The 15,491-nt window shown below is 43.5% G+C and overlaps 1 protein-coding gene across 1 annotated transcript; it reads right to left on the reverse strand.

Annotated features, from left to right (window-relative positions):
- Positions 1-7,985: 7,985 nt before the first annotated feature.
- Positions 7,986-14,633, reverse strand: LOC311122723 (uncharacterized protein). The gene is made up of 8 exons (XM_084197050.1): positions 14,317-14,633; positions 13,606-13,645; positions 13,077-13,171; positions 12,824-12,864; positions 12,441-12,506; positions 8,768-8,854; positions 8,463-8,522; positions 7,986-8,063 (listed from the first exon to the last, which is right to left on the reverse strand). The coding sequence occupies exons 1-8, from the start codon at positions 14,531-14,533 to the stop codon at positions 8,040-8,042; spliced, it is 630 nt and encodes a 209-aa protein (XP_084053176.1). The 5' UTR covers positions 14,534-14,633; the 3' UTR covers positions 7,986-8,039.
- Positions 14,634-15,491: the final 858 nt, after the last annotated feature.

Raw genomic sequence — 15,491 nt, forward strand, 5'->3', positions numbered from 1 at the left:
TGCTGTCGGATTTCTTTGAAATTCCTAGTTCCGACTGGGAATTTTCACATGAAAAACCCTCCAAGTCGGAATTACAAGGGGAAACCGAGAAAATGTTGCTGCCCGAGTTGTCAAGTTGTCAAGTTTCACCACTGACCTTTTAACCTTTTCAACCAAAGGATGACAACAAATACGTTTTTGACCACTACAGCCTCATCAGTATGTATAATGTAGCTAGTTTGACCATATTGTCAATGTTAAGTATGCTAGCTAAACTCTTATTAGTTGAAGAATTGTTCCGACCAAATCACTAAAAAGCACATGAATGAAACAAAGTTGTATTTCCGACACCACAACTAGGAAATAGGAAGTTCTGATGAGCAAGTGAATGCAGCATTTCATGGTCGTCACTAGCTTCCATAGCCACAAAGTCATAAACCCCACCCATTTCTACAATTGATGTTCTTAAAATTATATTTTGAACCTAACCTTAACCCTAACCTAACCACACTGCTAACCTTATGCCTAACCTTAAATAAAATGTTACATTTACATACATTTTACATTTTAGTCATTTAGCAGACGCTCTTATCCAGAGCGACTTACAGGAGCAATTAGGGTTAAGTGCCTTGCTCAAGGGCACATTAACGTCATTTAGCAGACGCTCTTAGCCAGAGCGACTCACAAATTGGTTCGTTCACCCTATAGCCAGTGGGATAACCACTTTACAATTGGGGGGGGGTAGAAGGATTCCTTTATCCTATCCCAGGTATTCCTTAAAGAGGTGGGGTTTCAAATGTCTCCGGAAGGTGGTGAGTGACTCCGCTGTCCTGGCGTCGTGAGGGAGCTTGTTCCACCATTGGGGTGCCAGAGCAGCGAACAGTTTTGACTGGGCTGAGCGGGAACTATGCTTCCGCAGAGGAAGGGGAGCCAGCAGGCCAGAGGTGGATGAGCGCAATGCCCTCGTTTGGGTGTAGACAAATGTTGACTTTGTGGCTGTGGAATCTGACTCGGTGGCTATGGAAGCTAGTGGAATCTGCTTATCATGGTCTTCCCGCGACTCCAGGTCCGGGACGAGCTCTACCCCAGCCTATAAATTGCCATAGCCCCTCCTACGGAAACAATCAAATTCAATAAAGAAACTATACATTCAAAATTGCTAAAAATATTCTAAAAAACATAATAAAAGGTGCCATAAATTAATCAAAGTAAATGTTTACAGAAACCAACTTAAGGTACTTAAACAGTAACATGTGATAAATGCCCCACTGTTCATCAATTCCCCTGCCCTGTACTTTAACAGATTTGGTTTGAACCCCGGGAACCCCTCCACAATTGTCCTTTGACTCTCCACTCGGGTTAATAATTCATTTTGGGCAGACGGAGACCAGGACACGTGAATGTTCAATGGCGACCACAAACAGTTCTGATTTTGTATATAGGTTCAGAACCTTTATGAAACAGCAGAGTTGAAAAATATATAGCAAATATAAATCAAAACTGGATGGTCTTCAGAGATAGATAGGATGGGTTGAGGGTAGCTGAAGGATGGGACTAAAAACAAACAAAAGAGAGCTATTGTAAAATATTATGTGTCCGTAAAATGTATATAGTTTGTATCAGCTGGAAGTAGAAGCTTAAGTGTTGTTGTCCCTTAGTTTACTGGAAAGAGGAGACAGAGGGCTGTGAGACAGAGGTTTAATCCTTGATACATGAAAAGAGGGATTATACGGAGGGTGAGGGGCTAAGAATCTTAGAGATGGGGAAAGGGCCGATATAACAGGGTGAAAGTTTGCGGAACTCCACCCGGAGGGGCAGATCCCGAGTGGTCAGCCATACCCTCTGCCCGAGACGACAATGGGGAGCCGGGGTCCGATGGCGGTCCGCCTGTCGTCCATACCTGGAGAAGAGCATGCCGGGCTCTCTTCCAGGTACGGCGACAGTGGCGGATGGACATCTGGGCCGAGGGTATGCTGACCTTGTCCTCTTGCTCAGGGAAGAGCGGGGGCCGATATCCCATCGAACACCCGAAAGGCGAGAGACCAGTGACTGAGCAGGGAAGGTTGTTGCGGGCATACAGTGGGGAAAGAATGTATTTAGTCAGCCACCAATTGTGCAAGTTCTCCCACTTAAAAAGATGAGAGAGGCCTGTAATTTTCATCATAGGTACACGTCAACTATGACAGACAAATTGAGATTTTTTTTCTCCAGAAAATCACATTGTAGGATTTGTAATGAATTTATTTGCAAATTATGGTGGAAAATAAGTATTTGGTCACCTACAAACAAGCAAGATTTCTGGCTCTCACAGACCTGTAACTTCTTCTTTAAGAGGCTCCTCTGTCCTCCACTCGTTACCTGTATTAATGGCACCTGTTTGAACTTGTTATCAGTATAAAAGACAACTGTCCACAACCTCAAACAGTCACACTCCAAACTCCACTATGGCCAAGACCAAAGAGCTGTCAAAGGACACCAGAAACAAAATTGTAGACCTGCACCAGGCTGGGAAGACTGAATCTGCAATAGGTAAGCAGCTTGGTTTGATGAAATCAACTGTGGGAGCAATTATTAGGAAATGGAAGACATACAAGACCACTGATAATCTCCCTTGATCTGCGGCTCCACGCAAGATCTCACACCGTGGGGTCAAAATGATCACAAGAACAGTGAACAAAAATCCCAGAACCACACGGGGGGACCTAGTGAATGATCTGCAGAGAGCTGGGACCAAAGTAACAAAGCCTACCATAAGTAACACACTACGCCGCCAGGGACTCAAATCCTGCAGTGCCAGACGTGTCCCCCTGCTTAAGCCAGTACATGTCCAGGCCCATCTGAAGTTTGCTAGAGTGCATTTGGATGATCCAGAAGAGGATTGGGAGAATGTCATATGGTCAGATGAAACCAAAATAGAACTTTTTGGTAAAAACTCAACTCGTCGTGTTTGGAGGACAAAGAATGCTGAGTTGCATCCAAAGAACACCATACCTACTTTGAAGCATGGGGGTGGAAACATCATGCTTTGGGGCTGTTTTTCTGCAAAGGGACCAGGACCACTGATCCGTGTAAAGGAAAGATGAATGGAGCCATGTATCGTGAGATTTTGAGTGAAAACCTCCTTCCATCAGCAAGGGCATTGAAGATGAAACGTGGATGCGTCTTTCAGCATGACAATGATCCCAAACACACCGCCCGGGCAATGAAGGAGTGGCTTCGTAAGAAGCATTTCAAGGTCCTGGAGTGGCCTAGCCAGTCTCCAGATCTCAACCCCATAGAAAATCAGTTTCAAAATCAGTTGAAAGTCTGAGTTGAAAGTCCGTGTTGCCCAGCGACAGCCCCAAAACATCACTGCTCTAGAGGAGATCTGCATGGAGGAATGGGCCAAAATACCAGCAACAGTGTGTGAAAACCTTGTGAAGACTTACAGAAAACGTTTGACCTGTGTCATTGCCAACAAAGGGTATATAACAAAGTATTGAGAAACTTTTGTTATTGACCAAATACTTATTTTCCACCATATTTTGCAAATAAATTCATAAAAAATCCTACAATGTGATTTTCTGGATTTTTTTTCTCTTATTTTGTGTGTCATAGTTGATGTGTACCTATGATGAAAATTACAGGCCTCTCTCATCTATTTAAGTGGGAGAACTTGCACAATTGGTGGCTGACTAAATACTTTTTCCCCCCACTGTATTCCACCCACAAGAGTTGCTGGCTCCAGGAGGTGGGGTTGGCAGAGACGAGGCAACGAAGAGTCGTCTCCAGATCCTGATTGGCTCCATCCGACTGGCCGTTAGATTGGCGGTGAAAACAGGAGGACAGGCTGGCCGATGCCCCAATGAGGGTGCAGAACGCCTTCCAGAACCAGAACGAAAACAGAGGACCGCGATCGGAGACCACCGGAAGTCCATGGATCCGGAAGACGTGCTGCACCATGAGCTGGGCCATTTCCTTGGCTGAGGGTGACTTGGGAAGGGGAATGAAGTGGGCGGCTTTGGAAAACCTATCCACCAACGTGAGGATAGTGGTTTTGCCATCTGATGGAGGGAGACCCTTGACGAAGTCCAGGGATATATGGGACCAGGTGCGGTGAGGAACGGGAAGAGGTTGAAGGAGGCCAGCCGGAGCTTGCCTTAGAATTTTATTCTGAGTACACACAGTGCAGGCGGTGATGAACATGGAGACGTCATGAACCAAGGTGGGCCACCAAAAAGGTAGTCGTACAAAGGTCAGGGTCCGACGGGAGCCAGGATGGCTGGCCATTCGGGAGGGATGAGCCCATTCCAGAACTGGGGAACAGGCAGAGTCCGGGACAAACATCTGGGTAACCGGGCCCCCTCCCCGGGGTCCGGCTGGGAACACTGCGCCTCACGGACCTGGTACTCTATACCCCAGACGAATGCAGCCGCGAGACAAGAGTTAGGGTAGGGCGGTCTCAGGATCCATTGGTGTAGCAGAGGGGCTATAGAGGCGTGAAAGCTCATCCGGCTTCACATTCTTGGATCCCGGGCTGAATGAGATGGTGAAGTTGAACCGAGTGAATAGCAGGGCCTGTCGAGATTGCCTGGAGTTGAGGCGCTTGGCGGTGTGGAGATATTCCAGGTTCTTGTGATCCATCCACACTATGAAAGGGTGTTCCTTCCTCTCTAACCAGTGCCTCCACTCCTCTAACGCCATCTTAACCGTGAAGAGTTCTCGGTTACCCGCGTCGTAATTCCTTTCAGTGGTGTTGAGACGATGGGAGAAGAAAGTGCAGGGATGCAACATTTGGTCTTGGGCCGAACGCTGGGACAGGACAGACCCCAATCTGATGTCCAAGGCGTCGACCTCCATCACGAACTGCCGGGACTGATCCGGATGGATTAGGATGGGGGCAGTTGTGAATCGGTGCTTGAGGTCCAAGAACGCCTGGTCTGCAGCTGGAGACCACGTGATCGGGACCTTGGGAGAGGTGAGTGCTGAAAAACATGGAGGACATGTTCTTGAGCCAAGCGGGAAAAAACGAGAATGTCATTGAGGTAGACGAACACGAACTGGTTCAACATGTCACGGAGAACATTGTAAACCAGGGCCTGGAACACTGCAGGAGCGTTGGTCAGTCTGAATGGCATAACAAGGTATTCGTAGTGCCTGCTAGCCGTGTTAAAGGATGTCTTCCACTCGTCCCCTTCCCGTATCCTTACCAGATGGTAGGCGTTCAGGAGGTCCAACTTGGAGAAGATGGTAGCCCCCTGGAGAGACTCAAAAGCCGAGGCGATGAGGTGAAGTGGGTAACGGTTTTTAACCGTGATGTCATTCAGGCCCCGGTAGTCGATACGCAGGCGCAAGGTTTTGTCCTTCTTCTCCACAAAGAAAAACCCTGTGCCGGCGGGGGAGGCAGAATGACGGATACACCCTGCAGCCAGGGAGTCCTCAATGTACGTTTCCATCGCCTTGGTCTCCGGACCCGACAGGGAATAGAGCCACCCCTGAGGCGGTGCAGTGCCCGGGAGAAGGTCAATTGCGCAGTCATAGGGCCGAAGCGGAGGAAGTGAGGTGGCACGGGCCTTGCTGAAAACCTCCCGGATGTCCTGGTATTCCATGGGAATGGCGAAAAGGTCCGAGACTTTACCCAAGCCTGCAGGAAGACGTCCCAGGGCATGCTGCGCCTACTTCAGGCATTGAGCATGGCAGAATGCGGTCCAACCATTGATCGAACCCACAGTCCAGTCCACAAGGGGATTGTGTCTTTGGAGCCATGAAAACCCCAACACAATGGGTACCTGAGGGGATTCGATAAGTAGAAACTGGATCGTCTCGCGTTGGTTGCCTGACACTCGCAGGTTGATAGGAACCATGTTGTGGGTGACTCTGCCAATAGAACGCTCATCCAGCGCTCCGACGTCCATGGGAATGGAGAGGGTTTGAGTGGGGATTCCCAACTCTGACACCAGGGTAGCGTCCATAAAACTCTTGTCGGCCCCAGAGTCAATGAGAACTGGGAGAGATTTGGACCGGTCACCGCACAGCAAGATGGCATGGAGAGGGGTACGAGTAATGGGAGACTGGACATTCTCCGTAATGGCCACCAGTGTACTCATACCTCCTGATGAGCCGGGTCTTTTTACAGGACAGGTAGAAATATAATGACAGCCCTATGTGTTCAGTCTGTGTAACCATTCGGCAGGAGACAATCTAGCTCTGCCAAGTTGCATAGGCTCCGGAGGAGGCGAGTCGGCAACCCTCTGTGATTTCTGAGAGAACTCGGGTGACATCGGAAGTGTAGACTTTGGAGATTTCCGGGATTCCTTGGAGGCGAGGTGGAAATTGAGGACGTGCGAGGGCAACCGGAACAGAAGATGAGGGAGTACTGGGAGAGAAAAGCTTGGCAGGTTCCAGAATCTCCAGCATAGCGCTCCGGAGGTAAGCATGGTTCTCGGGGCACCGTGGTAGGCTGGGAAGAAATGCCGCTGGTGGCGGGGTTGCTGAGAGTCTGGGGATTAAAGTAGTGGCTGCTGCCTAATAGACAATCTGCTGACTTTCTCCGGCAATGTATGGAAAGCACAGCCGTGGCGTTCAGCCAAGGTCTGGAATCCTTCCATAAGTTTGTGAAGTAACTCCTCGTGTCTTGCAATGGTGGCGCAGTGGGAGGAGACGGCGTCGCAGAGCTTGTCCGAGTCTGCTGGGTCAGCCAGTTTGTACTATCAGGAATCAGGATAAGACCCATATGCAAACAGTTCAAATCATAGATGTTTATTACAAAACAGTGGGCAGGCAAACGACAGGTCAAGGGCAGGCAGAGGTCAGTATTCCAGGGCAGAGTCAATAAGGTAGAGAACGGCAGGCAGGCTCAGGGTCAGGTCAGGCAGAGGTTTGTAAACCAGGTCAGAGTCAGATATGTCCAGGACAGCAGGCACGCTCGGAGTCAGGACAGGTAGAATAGGTCAGAACCGGGAGAACTAGAAAACAGGGACTAGAGAGAATAGAAGTACGGGAAAAACACGCTGGTAGGCTTGACGAAACAAGACAAACTGGCAACAGACAAACAGAAAACACAGGTAGAAATGCACAGGGGATACTGGGGAAAATGGGCTACACCTGGAGGGGGATGGAGACAAGCACAAGACAGGTGAAACAGATCAGGGTGTGTTGTGGAAAATAACCACTATACTTTATTACAAATAAGGTCTTACAGAGTTTTTGTTGCATCAAGAAATGACTTTATTAAAGTTTTCAACAAAGCCGATACCAATCTGCAGAGGGGCACACATCCTTAAGGTCTCCCTCCATCTTATATAGTCCTCTTCAGTTTTCCCGCTCTTTTATTCCTCCGCCCACTTCCTTTGTCCCTGAGGACGGCTGAACTATTACTCCAACCAATCACCCGCTCCCCTGTCTTGCACACACACTCATGTTTAGTTTAAACATGACAAGGCCCTAAATTACACAAACCTCACCCCCTCATGCTGTAATCAATCAAGAAGATACCAAGGAGACAAAGGTCTAGCTCAAACTCTATTCAACCCTGGTGCTGCTCCCTTCACTGTGTTTGAAGAGAGAGACAAAAACAAACGGCCAAATTCAGTTAGTCACAAAGAATGTTAACTATATGTTCATGATTAACTCAATTTTATCTGATAATCCATTAAAAATACACATCAGGTGTGACAAATGTCCATTGTGCAATATAGACAGTATAGTACATTTTATTATCGCAGTACAGTAGTTATTATACATAGTAGCTACTATACTATACTATCTATACTTTTGATCATGATTAGTTACAGGCATAGGACAATTAATTAGGTGACAGAAATAAGATGATGATGTAAAAAACAAGTGACAAGGGTAAAAGGTGGATGGAAAATAACTAATAACATATATGTGGTAACAATGAAAACAAACACAGCAGACTGTCTTCAGTAGTTTATGGACACAAAAGGATAGAGGGGTCTTTCTGGCGTGGGTTAAGAGGTATGACAGAAGCATATTGGAGGCAGATAGATGTTGTGACACAGTAGAGGGGAGTGGGCTGTCCTTCCAGGATAAGGACTCCACCAAGGTCACTCAGTCAGTCACTGCTGTGCTGCTGCTGCCCTCTGCTGGAGAGAACGTGTAACATTCAGTCACATTCACTGTGGTGACATTTCCAATAGATAGTGATCTAAAATCAGCTTCCCCTCCCCCAATCCTAACCTTAACCTTTAGTGGGATTTTAAAAATATAATCTGACCCAAGATCAGCATCTAGGGGCAACTTCACCCTAAACCCAGGCACACTCCACACTGTAATGTTATGGATACACACTGAAAACAATGTGGTTAGCTGGCCACAACGTGATTATAGAGTATTTCATGCAGCAAAACTAAAAAGACTAAGAAAGATTTGTGTGATTAAAGAGTGACGTTTACAACACATAGCAATGTGGTGTTGTCTGTATCTTTGTTGAGAGATCAGCATCATCTGGTACAACAGACAGAGGAGACACCAACACTGACCTGTGTGGTCACCTGTAGAGCTAGTGAGCTGTAGACCACATTATCATCTGGTTCTGCTGCCTACAGAGGAGGAACAGGTAGAGAGGTGAACAGGGACAGTTCTGTTATAATGGAGAGTACAGTTTAAAACACAGTTCTCTGTGAAAGACAGTTGTAATTGTGATATGTGACATAAAGGTGATATATTATGCTTATAGGTATAATGGTGACATAACCATGACTATATTAACACTGAGGAAACAATCACCTACTGTTGTTTCTGATAACATAATACTAGCTGTGGCTAATCAGCAGAGCAGCTTTACCTTGGCCTGTACTTTTAGTTGGGCCTTGTGCTGGGGGATGACAGTGCTGTATGTGACATCATCATCATCTTCAGGAAATGGGGCCTGCTGGTAGAGAGAGACCCAGATAACAAAAACGTATTGTTGTATTGTTATAGTGTACATTTATCTATTGCTTGTTCCAAGAAAGAAAATGAAACTGTAAATACAATTGTTTTCTAAAACAGATGCAAATTTGCCAAGGCTATGACGTTTTATGAGTAACATCCATAATGTTGTCTAAGACCCAAGATGCATGTAGCCATATGTTGACCTTCTGTTCTGTCCTGAACTGATCAGGCATCACAGTGCTGTACATCACGTCATGGTGGCTGTCTGGGTTTGGACTCTGAGAAATGGACAGGACAGAAGGGAAACATATGGCGACATGCATAGGAATACAGAGTATAGGAACTTCAGATACTCAGCTCAACACTGCAGGGATTGAAAATCACAGTCTACTTGAATCACAGTCTACTTGAATCACAGTCTACTTGAACAAAGCAATACTCAATCATGAGGCATCAAAGCCAAAGGAACTGAATAATATTAAGAAATGCTATAGATGGAAGGAAAGTAGTGTTGAAACCTACCAAAAAACAATTAGGCAACAACAAATTCAATCCATTCTAGACAACTTCCTGGACAAAACGTTCCACTGTAATAGTGTAAACTTGACAGTAGAAAACCTAAACAGTATATTTGACCTCTCAGCATCCCTATCAAATCTAAAAATCTCTAACAGAAAACCAAATAAAAGTAACAACAGTGGTAAATGTTTTGATGAAGAATGCAAAAACATAAGAAAGAAATTGAGAAACCTATCCAACCAAAAACATAGAGACCCAGAAAACCTGAGCCTACGCCTTCACTATGGTGAATCACTAAAACAATACAGAAATACACTACGGAAAAATAAGGAACAGCATGTCAGAAATCAGCTCAATGTAATTGAATAATTCATAGACTCTAACCACTTCTGGGAAAATTGGAAAACACTAAACAAACAACAACACGAAGAGCTATCTATCCAAAATGGAGATGTATGGGTAAACCACTTCTCCAATCTTTCTGGCCCTATAACAGAGAACAAACAGCAAAAAATATATGCATGATCAAATGCAAATCTTAGAATCAACTATTAAAGAATACCAGAACCCACTGGATTCTCCAATTACATTGAATGAACTACAGGACAAAATACAAACCTTCCAACCCAAAAAGGCCTGTGGTGTTGATGGTATCCTCAATGAAATGATAAAATATACAGACACAGACATTTCAATTAGCTATACTTAAACTCTTTAACATCATCCATAGTTCTGGCATCTTCCCCAATATTTGGAACCAAGGACTGATCACCCCAATCCACAAAAGTGGAGACAAATTTGACCCCAATAACTACCGTGGGATATGCGTCAACAGCAACCTTGGGAAAATCCTCTGCATTATCATTAACAGCAGACTAGTTCATTTCCTCAGTGAAAACAATGTACTGAAAAAATTTCTAATTGGCTTTTTACCAAATTACCATACGACAGACCACGTATTCACCCTGCACACCCTAATTGACAAACAAACAAACCAAAACAAAGGCAAAGTCTTCTCATGCTTTGTTGATTTCAAAAAAGCTTTTGACTCAATTTGGCATGAGGGTCTGCTATACAAATTGATGGTAAGTGGGGTTGGGGAAAAACATACGACATTATGAAATCCATGTACACAAACAACAAGTGCTCGGTTAAAATTGGCAAAAAACACACACATTTCTTTCCACAGGGCCGTGGGGTGAGACAGGGATGCAGTTTAAGCCCCACCCTCTTCAACATATATATCAACGAATAGGCGAGGGCACTAGAAAAGTCTGCAGCACCCGGCCTCACCCTACTAGAATCTGAAGTCAAATGTCTACTGTTTGCTGATGATCTGTTGCTTCTGTCACCAACCAAGGAGGGCCTACAGCAGCACCTAGATCTTCTGCACAGATTCTGTCAGACCTGGGCCCTGACAGTAAATCTCAGTAAGACAAAAATAATGGTGTTCCAAAAAAGGTCCAGGTGCTAGGACCACAAATACAAATTCCATCTAGACACTGTTGCCCTAGAGCACACAAAAAACTATACATACCTTGGCCTAAACATCAGCGCCACAGGTAACTTCCACATAGCTGTGAACGATCTGAGAGACAAGGCAAGAAGGGCCTTCTATGCCTTTAAAAGGAACATACAATTTGACATACCAATTAGGATCTGGCTAAAAATACTTAAATCAGTTATAGAACCCATTGCCCTTTATGGTTGTGAGGTCTGGGGTCCGCTCACCAACCAAGAATTCACAAAATGGGACAGACACCAAATTGAGACTCTGCATGCAGAATTCTGCAAAAACATCCTCTGTGTACAACGTAAAACACCAAATAATGCATACAGAGCAGAATTAGGCCAATACCCGCTAATTATCAAAATCCAGAAAAGAGCCGTTAAATTCTATAACCACTTAAAAGGAAGCGATTCCCAAAACGTCCTTAACAAAGCCATCACCTACAGAGAGATGAACTTGGAGAAGAGTCCCCTAAGTAAGCTGGCCCTGGGGCTCTGTTCACAAACACAAACAGACCCCACAGAGCCCCAGGACAACAACAACAACAACAACACAATTAGACCCAACCAAATCATGAGAAAACAAAAAGAGAATTACTTGACACATTGGAAAGAACAAACAAAAAAAACAGAGCAAACTAGAATGCTATTTGGCCCTAAACAGAGAGCACACAGTGGCAGAATACCTGACCACTGTGACTGACCCAAACTTAAGGAAAGCTTTGACTATGTACAGACTCAGTGAGCATAGCCTTGCTATTGAGAAAGGCCACCGTAGGCAGACCTGGCTCTCAAGAGAAGATAGGCTATGTGCACACTGCCCACAAAATGAGGTGGAAACTGAGCTGCACCTCCAAACCTCCTGCCAAATGTATGACCATATTATAGACACATATTTCCCTCAGATTACAACGATCCACAAAGAATTTGAAAACAAACCCAATTTTGATAAACTCCTATATCTACTGGGTGAAAAACCACAGTGTGCCATCACAGCTGCAAGATTTGTGACCTGTTGCCACATGAAAAGGGCAACCAGTGAAGAACAAACACCATTGTAAATACATCCCATATTTATGTATATTTATTTTCCCATTTGTACTTTAACTATTTGCACATTGTTACAACACTGTATATATACATAATATGACATTTGAAATGTCTTTATTCTTTTGAAACTTCTGAGTGTAATGTTTACTGTTAATATTTATTGTTTATTTCACTTTGATTACTATCTACTTCACTTGCTTTGGCCATATTAACATACGTTTCCCATGCCAATAAAGCCCTTAAATTGAAAAATTGAATTGAATTGAATTGAGAGAGAGAGAGAGAGAGACACACAGAGAGAGAGAGAGAGAGAGAGAGAGAGAGAGAGAGAGAGAGAGAGAGAGAGAGAGAGAGAGAGAGAGAGAGAGAGAGAGAGAACCCAAGCTCACATTGCAGAAATGGAGGAGAGAGAAAGAGAGAGAGAACCTTAGCTCCATGCAGAGATGGAGTGATTGGTACTAGTCCAAGATCTCCACAGACCAAAACCAGGTTTATTCAGTTTGTACCTGCTGTGCTGTTTCTCTGGTTTGGCTCACTGTGCTGTATGAAATGTCCGGCTCAGGGTCAGCAGACTGCAAAGAAATAAATAGCAAAGAGATACAGGACTTGTCTATTTACCAGCTAAACCACAGTTTGTTTCCATGATAGGATGCAGTCACATATATATTTAGTGAACTGACAGCTTTCTGTTCTCTGTCTTTTAAACATCATTTTTCAACGTCTTGAGTGTTATAAGACCTTGGGTTCAGAATATGGGACCTTTTATGTCAACTCATTGATAACCAACTGAAGAGGTAACACTAGAGTAAAATGGTAGATGATCCCAAATCATGAACAGAAAAGCAGATGGTTGAAAATAATAGAATATAATAAAATAAGTGTATCCTACCACTGAGTTGTTAGTTGTCTGGTCCTTGGCCTTATTGTCCTCTGGAATAAAGAGGGAGATGTCAATTACTTCTGAGTTTGTTATAGTACAATAATACCTCTGAATAGATTTCTTATAGACAATTCCTCAAAATACTTTTTGCCATTCAAGATCAATAACAGTTAAGCAATATACTGTTGGTCACAATGTCAACACATTTGGTATTTTTCTTAACTATTCTCCTTTTTTATATTCACATAAAATGACTACTTACTATGCTTTGTCCACATATTCCATGTGACTAGGATACCAGCTGTCACCACCACCAACATGCCCCAAGGAATCAGTAGGACTTTCACATCTATGGACCTGATGGATTACATAGAAGAACTTGAATCAAAAACACAATTAAAATAGATCATTATAAATTGATCATTTGTGAAAAAGTAATAACTTGTTGTTTACACTGTTGTGATAAATGGAACAATTATTTAGCTATTCACATGTGTGGAAGTTTACATTATTATTATTGAGATAATTACTATACAAATAACATTGTTTTTTTAAAGTGTGCAACTTGTCCTTGCAAATGAGTGAGAATAACACAAAAATTGCTGCTACTTCTCCAAAGAAATGTTCCAACCAAGAGGAAGTGCTAACAGTCTCTATATGCATTTAGGAAGGGAGTTTGGTTAGCTTTAACTGTTGTAGTGTATGATGGAATTGTAATGTTTCTTTGTGTTCATATTATCAAACAATTGCCATAATATGTGGGATAATACAGCTGAATGAGTGATAATAACCTCTGGTGGACTTCCTCCATGTTCCCCTCAGCTTGGTTTGCTGTGAGGTAAAACAACAATGCCATTAATGAAATTACTGGTATACCAAATAGTCAGGTTGTATAGTATCGTATCTGAAGATTATGCCTTTGTTAAATGTTTTTCATGAAGAAATGGAATGTTGTTTGTTAGTATCAAGAGGGAATGTTTTGGGTGTGACGTCACATACAACAAGACCGGAAGTGTGTTGTAGACACGGGGATTGGACAGTAGAGGGAGCCACTCACATCTCGGAAGGTTATATATAAGGGGGGAACCACGACGGAGGGGCAGAGCGAGCAGCCATTCGGAGGCGTCGCTCCCCGGGTGTCATGTCACCTGTCATTTATGCTGTAACCTCGTGATTTTAATAAAAGCCTCTAACACGATGCAGCATATACGGACTCTATGTTGACAGCAATAATGGCCACCATTCATCAGATACGACAATAGCAACATCACATTCATAGTCAATATTCCAATTTGTTTCAGACGATGAAACAAAGTGAATCTGCTGTCAAGGATTATGAAAACAGTAGCAGATTTTCACTGAATATCATCTATGTCAAGAAGTAAATCATGGAATAAATACATATTTTCATTGTGATACTAATGTAAGAAAATTACATCATTTTGATGTGAAGTAACTATGGATATTAAACTATTTTTGTGACCCAAACAGAAAGTACTTACTGATAGCAGTGATGTTTTGTGTTGCAGTTGGTTGACTGACAGTGATGTGAACAGGCATCTCTAGTTCTCCCACTTCACACCAATACCAGTCAGTGTTCTCCATCTTCAGTCCACTCATAGTCACTGTTAAGACTGTTCTGTTGTTGGCCAGACTGATATCCTTTAATGTCACTGTTCCATGTAAAGTCCCAGAATACGACACACAATCACCACCCATCCTGCACCACTTTATATCTCCAGAGTTACTATAGTAACAACGGACAGTGACACTCCCTCCTTCAACTGCAGTCACTTCCTGTTGGTCCACATAGAGTTCTGGAGTACCTGAACACAGAGGTACAGACACCAAAGAAAGAACTCAGCAGCATAACTTTATTTCTAGTAAGTATTTTTACTTCCAAAATATCCTCATTAAAATCATCAATTGATAGAATCAGTATGACCTTTTTTCGCCAAGTACATTTACAAATAGTGTTACTTGGTGATATGGTGCTGCTAGTGATAGACAACATTGAGAGACAGAATACAGACAGCGGAGTTTAAACAAAGTTTACACCACAATCGACATATATAGAACATAAAGTATTCTTCAGGTCAACTTGAACAATAATGGTGATACCAGTTACCAGACAAGGAACCAGTTACCAGGAAATGAAATGAGAACACCAGTCATTTAGTTTGTGGAAGCAGGCTATATCTGATTGTCTCATCATTACTGAGAACTACCTATTCTACTTTACTGAATTGTAAGAGTTGCAGGGATCTTACCTGGAGTGACAGATAGGTAGAACCGTTGTATCATGATATCTGGTCTTCCATTGATCTCCACAACACACCTGTAAGTCTTAGAGTCCTCTGGCTCCAGATCAGTCATGGTCACAGTGAAGACTCTCTGGTTGATGTCATCAGAGATTGAGGCATTACCACTGCTCTTAGGATGGTCACTGCGTACTAGAGTGGAGCAACTAATCCAATCATACCCTTTACACCAGTATTTCACATGATTTATGTAATACTGATCATAGTGACATGGGATGATGATGGAGCCTCCAGCCTGCACAGACACATACCTCACTGTGGACACATCAACACAAAACACATTTAGGTTGGAATTCAACATAATCTGCACTGCAGAATAAAAATCCCATTGCTTATACACTATAAAACAGCTTGTT

The sequence above is a fragment of the Coregonus lavaretus genome (genome assembly GCF_964263955.1).
Source record: "Coregonus lavaretus genome assembly, contig: HAP1_SCAFFOLD_3088, whole genome shotgun sequence".
NCBI classification, from domain to species: Eukaryota; Metazoa; Chordata; class Actinopteri; order Salmoniformes; family Salmonidae; genus Coregonus; species Coregonus lavaretus.